This window comes from Myotis daubentonii, chromosome 1, assembly GCF_963259705.1.
Source record: "Myotis daubentonii chromosome 1, mMyoDau2.1, whole genome shotgun sequence".
Taxonomy (NCBI): domain Eukaryota; kingdom Metazoa; phylum Chordata; class Mammalia; order Chiroptera; family Vespertilionidae; genus Myotis; species Myotis daubentonii.
Window position 1 is genome coordinate 141153844 of NC_081840.1, and position 16255 is coordinate 141170098.

The following is a 16255-nucleotide window of genomic DNA, read 5'->3' on the forward strand; positions in this document are numbered from 1 at the left end:
AGGTTCTGCAGGTTTTTGTTTTGTTTTTGTTTTGTTTTGTTTCATTTGCAAACTGTTCTTTGCATACTTATGTTTGTGGTCCTTGTAACTGACTTCTGCTTTTTGTTTCCTTTTCTTTCCTTTACCTGTTTTACTTCCCCAATTCTGTGTTGTTGCTATCAGTTTCTATTGCTCCACCCCCTCCCCCTATGCCTCAGTTGACTCCACAGATACCTCTCACAGGCTTCGTGGCCAGGGTGCAGGAAAACAGTAAGTTTGGAAAAACTGAGCTCTCAAAGGGTAGAGGCTGTCTCCTTATAGCATGCATGGCTGATGAGTCATCATTTTCCTTACTTTTACTGAGAAGCTAATCTTATCTGAAAATAGGTGCAGCTATGTTATTGAAACTGAAGAGCACGATCTTTAGTTTTTTCTCTTGTGTGCATGATTACTGACCTATATAAATTTCGAAATTGCAACTTATGTATTCATGTGATCTAAAACATGAAATCTGATCTTTGCAGATTCTTAAGGAAAGTATAATCAAACACAAAGGAAACTACTAGCTTCCAATAATTATTTGAGGAATTAGTTAGAAAACATTTGGTATTCAAATATATCTATAGATTGTTTTGTGAGATTTTGTTTATTACATAATTGGGACAGGTCTGTTGCTTTTTTCTTTAGTTACAAAAAATATTTTGGAGAAGACTTTGTAGCTTTCCTTAGATTTTGATACATGAGTAATTTTTAATCTATATAAAGATTCATTGTTAGAATAAGAATGAATATGCAAGAATAAGTAAATTACATTCACGATATGTATTCATCTGAGTGATTGTCATTATTGAGCCCTTTTCATGTTTTGGCTAGCTACATGCAGGCCCATGAGGATTATTTATGAATATACAAATCTGTCATCTTTTTTTTAGGGTTTCTTTGAAGGAAGGTCAGGGAATTTTGAAATTTTTTTTTAAATATATGGATTTAATTAGGGTAGATAGTTTATATTGCTGTCTGATTATTTTAAGGTTTTGGAAGATGTGTAATCATAGTCACATGATCATAGTGAATGTTACTTGACAAAATGAAGAATACCACTATCACAAATTTTATTAGGCCAAAATAGCTATTGAGATTAAGATGGTAAGGTGGTCAAGTAGTAATTTACTTTATTTGGGACCATCACCATCCAAATAAATCTCAGAATGTTGTGAACAAATGTGTAACCCATTTGATCAACCAGTCTTCTAAGATAATACATTGTGGCAAATTTCATTGTTCAGCTTGTGCTGACCCTTTTGTGTTATTCTACCTATTTCCTCCATTCCTCCAGTCAAATATTTGTGGATTTAGTGTTATGGGTTAGGCTTTGGGAAGAACACAAGTAGTTTAAGACAGAGTCCTTACCTGTAAGAAATGTATGATTTAATGGATATTTTATAAAACATTGTAGTTTCAAAATATTGAAATTTCTGAGTGCAAATCAACTTTGAAATCTGTGTTTAAATATATATAAATAAGTAAATCTTATTTTTAATAATAAGTGAATAAGAGTAAATTGCTGGTCTTTAATGCTGTAAGTGTTTAAACTTTTTGAACTGCCTTACAACCAAGAATTTTTAGAAACTATTTAAAAATATCAATAATGAACTTCCATTTAGTATGACTGAAGCTCTTTAGTAACTTTAAATAGAAATTCAGAATTAATGTGCATTATTCTAGGTATGCCTGGCCTTTGCTAAAGAGGCCCATGGTACTAGTTTAGTTCTTTCACCAAACAGATGAATTTGAGTCAGTCATTGTTCTTGTGCTGCAGAATGCCCAACTTTATTTGCCATCTGTTTTCTTTGAAAGCATACTGGGAAGATTGGTGAGAAACTGTATCATCAGTATCTTAAATTTATTTATTTGTTTGTTTATTTAAATTCAGTTCTCACCTGAGGATATTTTTTCCATTGATCGTTAGAGAGAGAGTAGAATGGAAGGGGGAGGAGAAGGGGAGAGAGAGAGAAAGGAAACATCTATGTAAGAGGGACACATTGATTGGTTGCCTCCCACGATAGTAATAGAAAGCTTTAAGGGTTATTTGTGGGCAAAAGTAAAATAGATCCAGGCATTCAGTGGAAAAATAAGTTATAAACATAACAGAACGAGCGTTATCGCACAAGGCTTATTTTCTAGTAGCCTTTTTCATTCCTCAACAGGATAAAATAGAAATTCACAGCATTGAAGTGGAAATAGGGCTATTAAATCTGAAAATGTTTTAAATCTTGATCCCTTGTTATATTCTCAGCACTTTATTCCAAATAGGGTGGAGTAAACTTTAAAACCTGTATTAAGATAGATTATGACTTTTTTTGATCATATAAAAATAGCCTTAGAAATTGGCATTTAAGTTAGTATTTTGGTATTCTGAATTTCTTCCCTGTAGCTATTATATAATTCCTGTGTTAATTTGTATCAAAACATTTTCATATGTCTTTAACTTTTAAAGAAATGTGTGCATAAGAAATTTAAATTAAGAATTAGTTGTGTTCCAGTTTTGAATTCCTTAATGTTGGGAGCATTTGTTACCTGGTGTCATAATAGTTTAGTGAACACAGTTCTAGCCTCTACATTTTACCATTTATACTTTTGATTATTTAAATTACATACACGTACTACAACCATCTAGAATTGGAGGTGTGAGTTGGTTTTATTGTTTTGCATGATATGTTACTTTCTGTGTATTTTTTTTTAATTATTACCACAAAACTTTACTTTTAAAATCTTTGTTTGGATGTATTCTTAGAATAGATCTTTAGGATCTTGTCCTCCCCTCATCTATGTTATGTTTTACTAGCAATAAGGCAAAAATCTTAGCTTGCTTTCTACATTTAAAAAGTTGATTATGAGTACAAACATGTTAAAAAATACTCTAAGACATTTTCTACTAGTTGGGGATTTTTTAATTTAATTTTTTCTTGTTAAGATTTACATGAAAGAATAGAAAACCTATACATAGAAGTATACCTAATACCACCGACTTTTCTTTCTCCCTTAAAACAAACAAAATAAATATCTATCCACCGAAAACTTACTTCTGGGCAATTAAAGATATTTAATTTAAAATCAGAGACATGAATATTTGCAATGAATAGCTATCAGACCATTAATGTAATATTACTCATAATGTTTACTGTAGTCCAAATGATAAAAGTGACATAAGGCTTATTTAAGGATTTAAATTAATTAAAGAGTGACAGTTGTTTAGACCTGAGCCTTGGAATTAAGGAAACTTCTTTACTCCTATAATCTTTATATAAAGAGATAGTCTCCTAACCTGCATCCATTAATTTGTAGTACTTCCTAATACCTTTATTTTGAGCTCATTTTATTATAGCAAAATTATTCTTGAACAGTGGAAGCTTTAACACATCAAGCTTTTATTTCTAATCTTGCATGTTTTATTATAGTGCATGCTTTATATGAATTAGAGCTTTCTTAAATTCTTTATGAATTTCCATTTAGTTTCGTTTTTTTATTCAAATTAATTATCTGAATTTTTTCTAGTTGCTGATAGTCCAACTCCTCCACCACCACCTCCACCAGATGACATTCCCATGTTTGATGACTCTCCACCTCCGCCACCACCACCTCCAGTGGATTATGAAGATGAGGAGGCTGCAGTAGTTCAGTATAATGACCCATATGCAGATGGGGATCCTGCATGGGCCCCTAAGAATTATATTGAGAAAGGTAAGATAAAATCATCTATTAAAGGAAAATAATGTAATTATAGAATTTAGAGCTATGAAGAACATTTAATCCAGTTTTCACAATCTTTTGAATAACTTTACCAGTCAAGATGTTATAGTTAAACCTTATTTCCTATACATTTCCAATTTGAAGAGAGGATTCTTTATATTTTAAATTAAAAATGTTATAATGTTAGCTGTACATTTTTATCTTTTTAAAAAAAAACGTATTTTATTGATTTTTTACAGAGAAGGGAGAGGGATAGAGAGTTAGAAACATCAATGAGAGAGATCAATCAGCTGCTTCCTGCACGCCCCCCACTGGGGATGTGCCCACAACCAAGGTACATGCCCTTGACCGGAATCGAACCTGGGACCCTTGAGTCTGCAGACCGACGCTCTATCCACTGAGCAAAAGCAGCTAGGGCAATAATTTTGTTTTTTTAACCTTTTGTGGTCCAATTTTATTTTTGGAATTCAAACAGTCTGGTCCAAATTAATTGATGGGATTGAATGTTGAACTTACTGACAATGCATATAATCGCAGTAGTTTGTGGTGTCGACCTCAGCTCCATGTTGGACCTGCTTCTAGCGCCTGGTCTGTTGCTTCTAGCGCCTGGTCTGTTGAGTCAGCCTGGACGTTGGGCCGAAAAGGGTTTAATCTTTATTGTTCAGATTATTACAGATGTTCCTCTTTTTTCCCCCCATAGTTCCCATCCACCTAGTTCTCACCCCCCCCCCCCCAGGTCCTTGCCCCTCCCCGCTGTCCTTGTTTATAGGTGTAAGCTCTTTGTCCAATTTCTTCCCGCACCCCCCACACCCTCTTCCCATCGAGAATTGTCAGCCCGCTCCCTTTCTATGCCCCTGATTCTATTACATTTACCAGTTTGTTCTGTTCATCAGGTTTTTTTATTCATTTGATTTTTAGATTCACTTGTTGATAGATATGTATTTGTTGTCACTTTGTTCATAATTTTTTATCTTTACCTTTTTCTTCTTCTTCATCTTCTTAAATACCTTTCAGCATTTCATACAATACTGGTTTGGTGGTGATGAACTCCTTTAGCTTTTTCTAGTCTGTGAAGCTCTTTATCTGACCTTCAATTCTAAATGATGGCTTTGCTGGGTAGAGGAATCTTGGTTGTAGGTTCTTGCTATTCATCACTTTGTATATTTCGTGCCACTCCCTTCTGGCCTGCATAGTTTCTGTTGAGAAATCAGCTGACAGTCGTATGGGTACTCCCTTTTAGGTAACTAATTGTTTTTCTCTTGCTGCTTTTAAGATTCTCTCTTTGTCTTTTGCCCTTGGCATTTTAATTATGATGTGTCTTGGTGTGGTCCTCTTTTGATTCCTCTTGTTTGGGGTTCTCTGTGCTTCCTGGACTTATAAGTGTATTTCTTTCACCAGGTAGGGGAAGTTTTCTGTCATTATTTCTTCAAATAGGTTTTCAATATCTTGCTGTTTCTCTTCTTCTGGCATCCCCATAATTCAGATGTTGATATGCTTGAAGTTGTCCCCGAGGCTCCTTACAATATCTTAGTATTTTTGGATTCTTTTTTCTTTTTGCTCTTCCAGTTGGGTATTTTTTGCTTCTTCGTATTTCAAATCTTTGACTTGATTCTTGGGATCCTCTAGTCTACTCTTGAGTCCTGTATGTCATTCTTTATTTCAGTCAGTGTATGCTTAATTTCTGACTGGTCCTTTTCCATTTTTGGGGCATTCTCACCAAGATCCTTGAAGGTCTCAGTAAGTTCCTCGGAGGTTTCTAGAAGATTCTTGAGTAACCTTATAACTGTGGTTTTGGACTCTATAGCCAGTATTTTGCTTTCATCTATTTCTTTCATTTGTCACATGTTTCTTTGTTTCCACATTTTGGCTGCTTCCCTGTGTTTGTATTGGGTAGCTGCTGAGTCTCCTTGAGTTGATAGAGTGGCCTTGTGTGGTAGATGTCCTCTAGGGTCCAGTGGCTCAGTCTCCCTTGTCACCTGAGGTGGACACTTTTGGTGCACCCCTTTGTGGGCTGTGTGCACAGTCTTGTTATAGTTAAGTCTGATTGCTTTTGGTATCACTGGGAGGAATTGATCTCCAGGCCAATTGGCTGTGAGGACCAGCTGTGTCTACAATGGAAGAGCTGCTGTGCAGGAGACACCCTTGTGGGGCAGGGCTTGCTTCAGTGGGGCTTTGGTGCTCACTGAGTCTGCCCCTTGAGTGTGTCGCTTATGGATGTGAAGAGTTGTATTCTGGTATGGTCTCACACTGACCACAGGGTACCCTGGCTCTTGGATCTCCAAGGAGGTGCAAAGTCAGCCATTGCCTGGGACCGCCCAGCAGGAGCTACAGAGAGATCTGCAGATTCCTCCTCTTTGTATGGGGTTTGGAAGTTCCCAGACAAGGCCCAGCTGCGTAGCAAGGCAGGCTGCTGCTGCTGCTGGATTGATTGCTTTGGGGCTACCTGACCCAGCTGCTGCCTGTTTGACACGTTTTAGGCTGAGAAAGGACAGGCCATTCATATGCAAAAGCCACTGGGCACAGCTTTGTTGGGATTGTAAATTGGGTGGGGCGGGTTCTCAGGGAATCACCATGGCAGAGCAAACAGCAATGGCTGCCAATCAGCCCTACACCAGAGAGGTCCCAGGGTAGGAACAGTGGCTGCTGCGAGCATCTCCATTTGAAAGAAACCCGCCCTCGCGTTCCTGTCCTGATTCCAGATAGTCCAGTTTCTCCCCATAAGTGTCTGGGTCTCCCAGAGTCTTGCCTGGAACTGGAGTTCAGAACAAGTAGGAGCTTGTATCTCCCAATTAAAAAAGCAGCACACCTGGATGCCAGCCCGTTCTGCGCCTCTGAACCGCCTACCAGTCTCAATGCACTTTCTTCTTACCTCTCTAGTTGTAGAACTTCCACTCAGCCAGCTTTCCCGCGGTTCTGGATGATAGTTGTTCTGTCTTTATAATTTGGATGTGGTTGTGAGAGGTAGCAAGTATAGGTCTTTACTTATCTAGGGCAATATTTTTAACTTTTTAAAAAAATTGACATAACATTATATTAGTTTCAGGTATACAATGTAGTGATTCATTATTTGTATATATTGCAAAATGAAATATTTAAATCTTTGTTAGCCACTGTTATAGCACAAAACAGCCATAGACATTGCAATTTTTAAAAATATATATATTTTTATTGATTTCAAAGAGGAAGAGAGAGAGAGGGAGAGAGAGAGAGAAAAAAAAAACTTCAGTGATGAGAGAGCATCATTGATCGGCTGCTTCCTCTATGCCCCACACTGGGCATCAAGCCCCAACCTGGCCATGTGTCCTGACCAGAAATCGAACTGTGATCTCCAGGTTCATGGGTTGATGCTCAACCACTAAGGCTGGGTGAAAGGAAACATTTTTATTCTGCCAAATGACTTTGAGAATGACGGGCTTTTGTCATGATTAGTTTAAAAGTCTATAGCATTCAAAATTTAATTCATTATCAATCTGAATACAAAGAAATTAATGTTATCAAAGGTAAACCATAAATAATAAATAGTAATTGACTAATTAATAGTTTACTTTTAAATTATTACATTATTTTCTTTACTGTATCTAACAGTCACTCAATTCTTTTGGGTGGCTTCTTAGATAAAAATAATACCAGGATAATAATTTAATATTATTTATTCTTTATGTTTTGGGGTTTTTAAAGACAACTTTATATGTCAGTGAGCTTGTAATCACAATACTATGATTCTGCTGCAGGATTAAAATGGACTTATTGAGTTTACTTAATACAGTGTTTCAGAAAGGGGAGAGAAGATTGCCTGTTTTAATTTAGCAAATAATATCGATTAGTACTTCAAGCCTCTTATAATCCCCTAATTCAGAATAATTGTGGGGACTAACCATCCTTTTTGGTGGAAAAGTAAGTTCCAGAACATCTTAAACGTCTTAAGAACTCTGTATTTTAAGAAAAACTACATGAGGCAAATCAACGAAAAAAATCCGTATCGCATACCATTTCACATTTACTAGAAAAGTACATATAATTTGAGCATCATTATGCTATGAAGGCAGAATGAAGGAATAATTAAACTTATCAACCAGTAGTTTAGAAAACTAGAATAATTTTTATGCCTTTTTTTTCTATGACACTGTGCAAACAAAGTGAATATTTTGAACTCAAAATAATCACTGATACTACAGAATTGCAAATAGTTCTGTCAGTCTTAATTAATGCATCTTTACTGTTATTTCCCCTTAAAAAAATCCTGTTGATCTTTAAAGTGCTCTGTAAAAATATTCTAAATATAGCCCCATAAGTTACATGAATATTTTCCTTGCATGAGTAGGATGAGATTTATCTCCAGGTCTGTATATTTTCAAATTAGATAGCTGGTTTACTGATTGGTTATGCAGCTTTGCTGCCCAGTTGTTATTTTGAAAAATGGTTTTGCATACTGTTGGCACTTAGTGGATATTTGAACAAATGAATTGAAATGGCTAATCAACCCTTAAAATTCAGAGATCTTCCCTAAATAGATTGGTAGAAACTATTGTTTTCTCTAGTCTAATCAATTAGTTTGGCCCCAAGCTCAAGTTATTAATTTAGGTACACGGTTAGCCACTGGTCTACCTATATTTATAGATATAAGAGTTACGAATATTCATAAAAATGGTTTTGCTATACTATAGATTTAATTGGCATTACATTTTAAAATTCACATTATGTTGGATATAGTGCACTCACTTGTTATTTCAACTCTTTTTTCCATAGTTGTGGCAATATATGATTATACAAAAGACAAGGATGATGAGCTGTCATTTATGGAGGGTGCAATCATTTATGTAATAAAGAAGAATGATGATGGCTGGTATGAAGGAGTCTGCAATCGAGTGACTGGTTTGTTCCCTGGGAACTATGTTGAATCAATCATGCACTATACTGATTAAAATTTTTTGCTTTTAAAGTAGGTTCTTATTATTATTCAGTCATACTGTGGGACTATTAATGGTTAACAAAATTGTCTTAAAATGTGCCCATATTTTCCGGACATGCTGTTTTATTGGTATAATTGAACGTCTACCTTGTAAGCATAAATCTTTGAGGCAGTTTGTATATTGCTCAACAGCAATTTATACAAGAGCTGTCCATAACTGTTTATGCTTATATACTTACTTATACAATGTTAACTTTATGACCAGCTTAAATATTCTGGGGATCTGGGGTATAATATTTAACAAATCATGATTCAGATTGTACCATTAATGTTTCAGTGCAGCATGGTTACTAATGCTATGTCAGACTAATATTAAAATCAGAAACTTAAATGCTGGTGCTGGTCATACCTTTTGTTTAGACTCTCTCATTCTTGAACTATAACTATTTGTTTAAAGCATGCATACAAATTAATTATTGAAATATACTTCTTAAAAATCCAGGATGCTTCCAATTTGTGTGATATTTTCTTGGAGTACTCATACTTAGGTCTCTTGAAATGAATCGAGTCTCTAAGGTTTCCATGTGAAATAAAACAAACAAAAAAGGGTTATCTATAATGTTGTAATTTGTAACTAAGTTTTTTAATGAGTGAATTTGCATTATAAATTTTTTCCACTCACAAATACTTAAGTGAACCAAAGGTTTTTGTCCTTTCCTTCACTGATTTGTTTTTAAAAAAATAAATAAAAGATACTGATTTATTGCAGAATTATTGTTCTATTTTCTCAGCATATGAACTTCAGCCTTATCTCAACCTGTCCCCAAATCAAATGTGACGGATTTTTGAAGATTTAAAATCTGAGAAAGTTATTTACAAGTCAATCTACTTAGTTGCTTTTCTAAAGTAATTTTTTTTTTCAGAGCTAAGAAAATGTGTAAAATTATTCACTTCTGTGGGTAAAATTCTTAAGGATTGCTGTTATTAGTGCTCGTTTTCCAGTGGACTGTTGTTCAATGAAAGGAAATTATAAGTATCTTTTACATACTGTTTTGTAGAAGTGGATGCAATTGATTTTTGAATAGGCACTGTTTAATTCATTAACTGGTACTAGCAACATAAAAAGATTTTTAAGGTAATTAGGGGAAAACTGGGTCATATATTAATCAGTGAACAGGGACATACCTGAGCAATAGATTTGTTTTGTCTTTTTGACATAATTGAAATGCAACACATGCACTTTGTGTGTCTCCTCTTAATTTAAGGGAGGTTTAGAAGGATGTTTTATCTTGTGTACAATTCTGTATTGCCTAGGATATTAAAATAGAGCGCTCAAATGTGGGTTTCTGTGTATTGAGGAATTCTCTGGATTTCAAATTGCAGTTTATGTACTGGGCGTTACAGACTATAATAGCAGAGTAAATGGTAAGACTAGTGCAAACCATTTATTTCTGAGAGTTAAAGACCATTGCTACCAAATTAATGTGACTGTTGCATATGCATTTTGCCTTGATAATTTTAAACATGATTTCAGTGTCACTAGTGATAAGCTACTACATTTTACATTTCATTTTTTCCAAGTGGAATGTTGTCTTAATTTTGTATATAACTCATCTAAATTTTATGTGCAGTCTTTTATAATAAACCATTCTCTTATATGAAATTTTGGATGCTGTTAAAATCTAATGCTGATTGAAATGTAGACCTCACAGTTCTCTGACATTTACTCCTATGGTGAAACAAGATAAACCATTTTAATTTTAACATTGATTATTTATTTGTTTAATGGCTTTACATGTGACTATTAACAGTGTAAACAATACCACATATAACCATCAAGATGCCTCGATTAGAATTTACAGGGCTAAAATAACAGTTTCAGATGATTTAATTATTTTAAAACTTTTCTGAAAAACTTTGCTAATAAAATAATTGCCCATCATTAAGGTGGAAATGATTTTTTAAAATGATTTTTGGTTATGTGCACATGAAGCAAAGTATATTCCACAAAATTCTTTAGGCACAGTCTGGTAAAATAGCTGCCAGGAATAACAGAAAGACTTTGTCATTTATCTCTTGTGAGTACAGTTTCCGAGAGTTGTATGAGGGCATCTCTTTCTGGGGATGGTCGAAGTTTACTGATCTCTCTTACTGCTTCGTGGCAGTACCGCTGGGCGAGGTAGGTTGTTTGCTGCACACCATCACTCTATGAAATACAGAAAGAAACAGAACAGATGTGTATTACCTACTGGATTGGCTCTTAAGTTCATTATAATGAATTAAAAACTATTTTGAGATTAGATTAGTTAATAGCCAAACTATGTTTCTAACATTCTTTCTTAAACTTACAGTTCCAGCTTCCCCTGCCTAGTTCTTTTAGGCCCTTTTCTCTGATTAAAGCAAATTTTTACTCTATTAGTGTACAAAGTAACTAACTCATTAATATCAAGTAGCCATCTATTTTTTTCATTTTTAAATATATTTTTATTGTTGATAGAACTACAGATATCTCCCATTCCTACCCCCTTCCTACCAGCCTCTTAGCCATCTATTTTTAAGTACTAGAACTTTTTAAAAAGTTGTTATAAAATATCTATACAATAAATTTTTAAATGAAAAAATCTTAAGTGGAAGTTTAAAAAAACATGTACATAATAAAAATACATAAGAGCCAATGATGAAAATGTACACAAGAGCTGAGTTCTCTTCTTCTAAAGGCACCAGCTTTTTTATCCATTGGTTTTTTAAATTTAATTATCAGCATTAGTTATTATCTATTGCCTGTCTGCTAAGAAAGATGAGGATTTAACCTACACATCCTTTGACCCAAATTTGATTATACATGGTGGGGCAAAAGTAGGTCTACAGTAGTGAGTACATGAAAGTTTGTTTTATTTATTAATTATTGTATTATTTTACATAAAAGCAACTATAAAACTACATTTGCCTCCACCTTGTATTGCTGCCTTTAGTTCTTCTGTTGTTACTTTTGCCTTTTTATTTATTTATTTTTAAAAATATATTGATTTTTTACAGAGAGGGAAAGGGTTAGCGAGTTAGAAACATCGATGAGAGAGAAACATCGATCAGCTGCCTCCTGCACACTCCCTACTGGGGATGTGCCCGTAACCAAGGTACATGCCCTTGACTGGAATTGAATCTGGGACCTTTGAGTCAGCAGGCTGATGCTCTATCCACTGAGCCAAACCAGTTAGGGTGATTACTTTTGCCATCTTTATCTTGTCTGACTTGATCTTGTGTAGATGAGGAAACCAGTGCTCCCATTCTTTCAGAGATGAAGGGAGAGTGAGAGTAGAAACATCAGTGATGAGAAGGAATCACTGATCAGCGGCCTCCTGCACACCCTCCCAATGGGGATGGAGCCCACAACTCAGGCATGTGCTCTGACCAGGAATCAAACCATAACCTGGTTCATAGGTCAACGCTCAATCAGTGAACCACTGGCCAGGCCCATTCTTTCCACTTTTAACTGTACCTTAACACTACATACAGGTTTGCATTCTATTTTGTAACTATGTATGTTTGTTTTTTTCTAAAAGCTAAACATTTACATTATTGAAAGCTTACATTTCTGTAATATAAAAATGGGTACTGTATGATCAAGTCAGCAACTTTATTTCCTTCTCCATGGTTCCAAGTTCATGATGCCTCTATCATTGAGTAGAATATTCCTCACATGTTGAAAGGCCTCTGATTTTCTATACTCTATCAACTGACACAAACTGACACATTTTAGTTGGCTGTGCCTTACTGTACTACAGAACACACTTCTACATGTAATTGCCTCCTTTTCTTCCTTTTTGGGAAAGGAGCTCAAATTCCTAATATTTCTAATTCCTTAATCATTCTATTTGTTACATATATACTAGTATGTATTTATTAGCTCTTGTACAATTACCATTGCAGGATGACTTTTTATTGAGCTCTTGGATTCATTCCACTGGTTTTAGTATTCACGTCTTAGGAGCTTTTCTCATTTTCTTCCCTTGCTGTTTTACATCTTGGAAGATTTTCTCAATTCCATGTTCCTACTTTTCTTAGGAGTTAGTTTCCAGTCATTTAAAATTTCTCAGAGCTCATTCTCTTTCATTATTTAAAGACAATATCCTGTTCTTGTTTTATGAGTGCAGTTATTTTTTGAATCCCCTTAATTATATTTTTCTTCTTTATCTTAGTCTGTTTCATTCAGCAAACTTTAATCAGTTATTTCGTAATCCTACTAAATACTAGTTGTCCATTCATATTTAATGAGGGAATAGTGATTAGGAGCTCTGGGTGGAAAGGGAGCTAAAATTGGAGAATTTGTTCTGTGGGTTCTTTTTCTAGGTGCTTTGATGCATAGGCTTGCTGTACAGTGTTTTACAATAAGAACTACAATTAATTTGTCGTCAGTCCCACTTCTGAGCCTTCAGTAACACCGTTATTTCTGAAGCCAGAACCTTTCCCGGCACAGCAACTTTTTTGTCAGCTACAGCCCCCTCTCATATTGAATTTTTACTGGTACTGAAAAACTACCCTCCAAAAGGGTGGTAACCCATAGCAGATTATGATGCTTAACAGTATGGAGAGTTAAAAGAGAAACATATCCTTTGGAGGAGTTTTGCTTTTTGGAAATTAAAAAAAATCTAAAAGGTAATTATTTGGAATTCTTTCAAGTATTGTACTAATCATAGCTCTCAGACCCTATTTGCTTACTAAAAACTGTTTGCTCTCTTATCTCATTAACTAGATCTACTGGTTCCAAGTGACTTTAGATTTAGATATTAGAAAGAGCTCATTCTTAAAATATAGTCATCAAAACTTAAAATATACAGAAAGATCTAGCTTAAACAGAAAAGCACTTAGGATATGTGGCAATATATTTGAAATAAACTTATAGCTCCGAAGGTTAAATAGTTTAGTTTGCCTATGTTGGTTTAATTTTTTAAGTTAACATATCTTAAACCACACATTTATGGCAGTTATATAGGATAGAGTAGGAAAATGCCAATTTTGAGTAGATTGCTATAATATTCTATCCATGTGAGTGCCTGGACTAGTTTGGAGGCAAGTCTGGTGACTGGGAGTATCTTCATGCTGCTGATGGATGTGGGGAGACTGGTTCCAAACCAATGGATCTCAACACATTAGAATCACTTGGGTAGCTTTCAAAAACTTTTAACGTCCAATCCCTTCCCAAGGCCAATTAAATTAGCATCACTGGAAAGAATTCTGGAAGGAAAATGAACTATACAAGTTTTTCCTTCTGAAGAGTTTTTGTCAAATCAAGAATGGACCAAACTTGGTCCTGTTTCTAAAATGTAATGTTGTTGTTATTTGTTTGGTTAAAAGAACTTTCCCACGTTGTATCTGCTGCTACCTTTTTTTTTAGAATAATCTTACCTGTAGTACATATTGTCGAGCTCTGTCCACATCTCCTGGCAAACTGAACCGTCTCATTATCAAAGCATTCATTTCTGGGAACTAACCATAAAGAAAGAAAAATCTATTTATTGCTCCTGGCAGAATCAAATGTTCTAATCCTAGTTTGTAACAATAGGAAACAATAGGGAAAAACAAAAAGGTGATTTGTTCATGTAGGGGAGCAGTAAATTGTAGCAATTAAAGAAGCAGAACTAAGAAAGATACCCATTTTCCATGCCCAGGGACAGGGCGGGTGCACAGTACTCATTCTGATGTTCTGTTCTATCCATGGCCCACTGCTAAGTAGTAAAATATCCTGACTTCTTTTATGGTTCTCGAACTTTTGATTGCACCAGAATCACCCCAAGTTTTTAATTCAGTAGAGGTGGGTGGAGCATGCATTTCTCATAGATTCTAGTGTCTGCCGACATTTTCAGAATTACTGGGTTAGGATGAGGGTGGGAATTAGGCATTCTACTTTTAGTATTAAATTGAGTGACATTTGGCCCGACTGGTGGTGTTCAGTGGTTTAGTGTCTAACCATGAACCAAGAGGTCACCAGTTCGATTCCTGGTGGAGGCACATGCCCCAGTTGCGGGCTTGGTCCCCAGTAGGTGGCATGCAGGAAACAGCCAATTGATGTTACTCTCTCATTGATGTTTCAATCTATCCTTTTTCCTTCCATGCTCGCTCTCTCTTAAAAAAAACAAAAAACAATAGAGTGACACTTAAAAGCTACTGGGGTTTCTGAGCAGCGGGTATGCAGAGCTCTGCCTTAGCAGCTTGTGGAGTGGACTGGATCAGTGCAGCGGTTCTCACTGCTGACTGCACACTGGAATCACTTGGGGGATTATAATACTCTTGCCTGGATCTGCTGCCAAAGACTGATTATATTGGCTTGGGTCTGGCCCTGGCATCCGGATTTTAAAAACTCTCCAGGTGTTTTTCTGTGCAGCCAAGGTTGAAAAACCATTGACTTAGAGGAGAGAGAGGTAGAAACCTGGTAAGTCAGGTTACTGTAGTATATTATAAAGACCTGTGTTAAGCTGATGGTAATAAGAGGAAAAGAGAAAACAGGCACAAAAGGCTTTGAAAAAGAAAAACCTATCTTTTATGATACTTAGCAACAATTTAGGAGAATTGTCACCATTAATAGAATTAGGAAGCCAGGGCACCGTTTTCCAGATCCAGGCTCTTGTGTTGGCGCTGCCACAGCTAAGTGAGTTCCTCAGTGTCTTGGGTCCTAGCCTCCTCATCTATGTCATGGAGGAGCTGAACTACATGGTCCAAAATCCAGTAGCTCCAACAGCTTACGGTTCCACAAAGTAAGAAGTCAAATGGTGTTTGGACTTGGATACGACATTGCTTAAAGCAGTTGCCATAGTTTTTCCCTGGCAGTGAGCCTGAAAGGTGAAATAAGTTGTTATACTGAAACCACCACCATGTTGTTAGTAATCCTAGAAACAAAAATAGAACACACAGAAAACCTCAAACAGATGATGGCAGATGAGGCATTAAGAATGTTCCTTTCAGAGCAAAGTATGTGTCAGAACGAGGTTCCAAACAGGTATAGGCTGCTAACTTACTCAATATTTAAAGAGCCAGCAACTGGTTAGTTCTTAAATGAAAACCAGTAATCTGCTTTAGTTACTGGTCTTTTAAGAATAAAATAATTTAAGCTTCACACAAAACAAATCAGGAAAGCTCAAATCAATCTATTTTAGTGGTTAAAATTTTAACCACAGAATTTAAGTTGTTAAAAGGCATTTTAAAAAACATTTTTACTGATTTCAGAGAGGAAGGGAGAGGGGGAGAGAACATCAATACAGATGCATCGATTGGCTGCCCCCTGCTGGGGATTGAACCGGTGACTTCTTGGGGCATGGGTCAACACAACACTGAGCCATACCAGCCAGGCTAAAAGGCATTTAAAAAATTATTTTGTGTTCATCAGTTATGCATGTATTCATATAAATTCATTGGTTAATGTCTTCTTACTCACCTTCCCCTGCCTTCCATCTGAGATTCCAGTTTGTTTCATGCTTCTGTGCCTCTGGATCTATTTTGTTCATCAGCTTATTTTGTTCTTTAGATTCCACATATGAGTGATATAATGTGATACTTGTCTTTCTCTGACTGGTTTATTTCACTTAGCAAAATATTCTCCAGGTCCCTCCATGCTGTCTCAAAGGG

General features: G+C 35.7%; 2 protein-coding genes across 15 annotated transcripts in view; one reads left to right on the forward strand and one right to left on the reverse strand.

The window, feature by feature from the left end:
- ABI1 (abl interactor 1) overlaps window positions 1-9409 on the forward strand; it is an 82777-nt gene extending 73368 nt beyond the window's left edge. For 5 of the 10 annotated variants that reach the window (XM_059661256.1, XM_059661221.1, XM_059661267.1 and 2 more), the window contains 3 exons: window positions 163-249; window positions 3535-3720; window positions 8476-9409. In XM_059661256.1, the coding sequence (XP_059517239.1) occupies window positions 163-249; window positions 3535-3720; window positions 8476-8651 (449 nt within the window). In that variant the 3' untranslated portion in view covers window positions 8652-9409. The remainder of the gene's footprint in view (window positions 1-162; window positions 250-3534; window positions 3721-8475) is intronic. The other 5 variants (XM_059661303.1, XM_059661237.1, XM_059661283.1 and 2 more) reach the window with 1 other exon arrangement.
- A 981-nt stretch (window positions 9410-10390) lies between these two features.
- PDSS1 (decaprenyl diphosphate synthase subunit 1) overlaps window positions 10391-16255 on the reverse strand; it is a 52170-nt gene continuing 46305 nt past the window's right edge. For 4 of the 5 annotated variants that reach the window (XM_059661342.1, XM_059661333.1, XM_059661351.1 and 1 more), the window contains 2 exons: window positions 14042-14122; window positions 10391-10844 (listed from right to left, as the gene is read on the reverse strand). In XM_059661342.1, the coding sequence (XP_059517325.1) occupies window positions 10704-10844; window positions 14042-14122 (222 nt within the window). In that variant the 3' untranslated portion in view covers window positions 10391-10703. The remainder of the gene's footprint in view (window positions 10845-14041; window positions 14123-16255) is intronic. The other variant, XM_059661325.1, reaches the window with a different exon arrangement.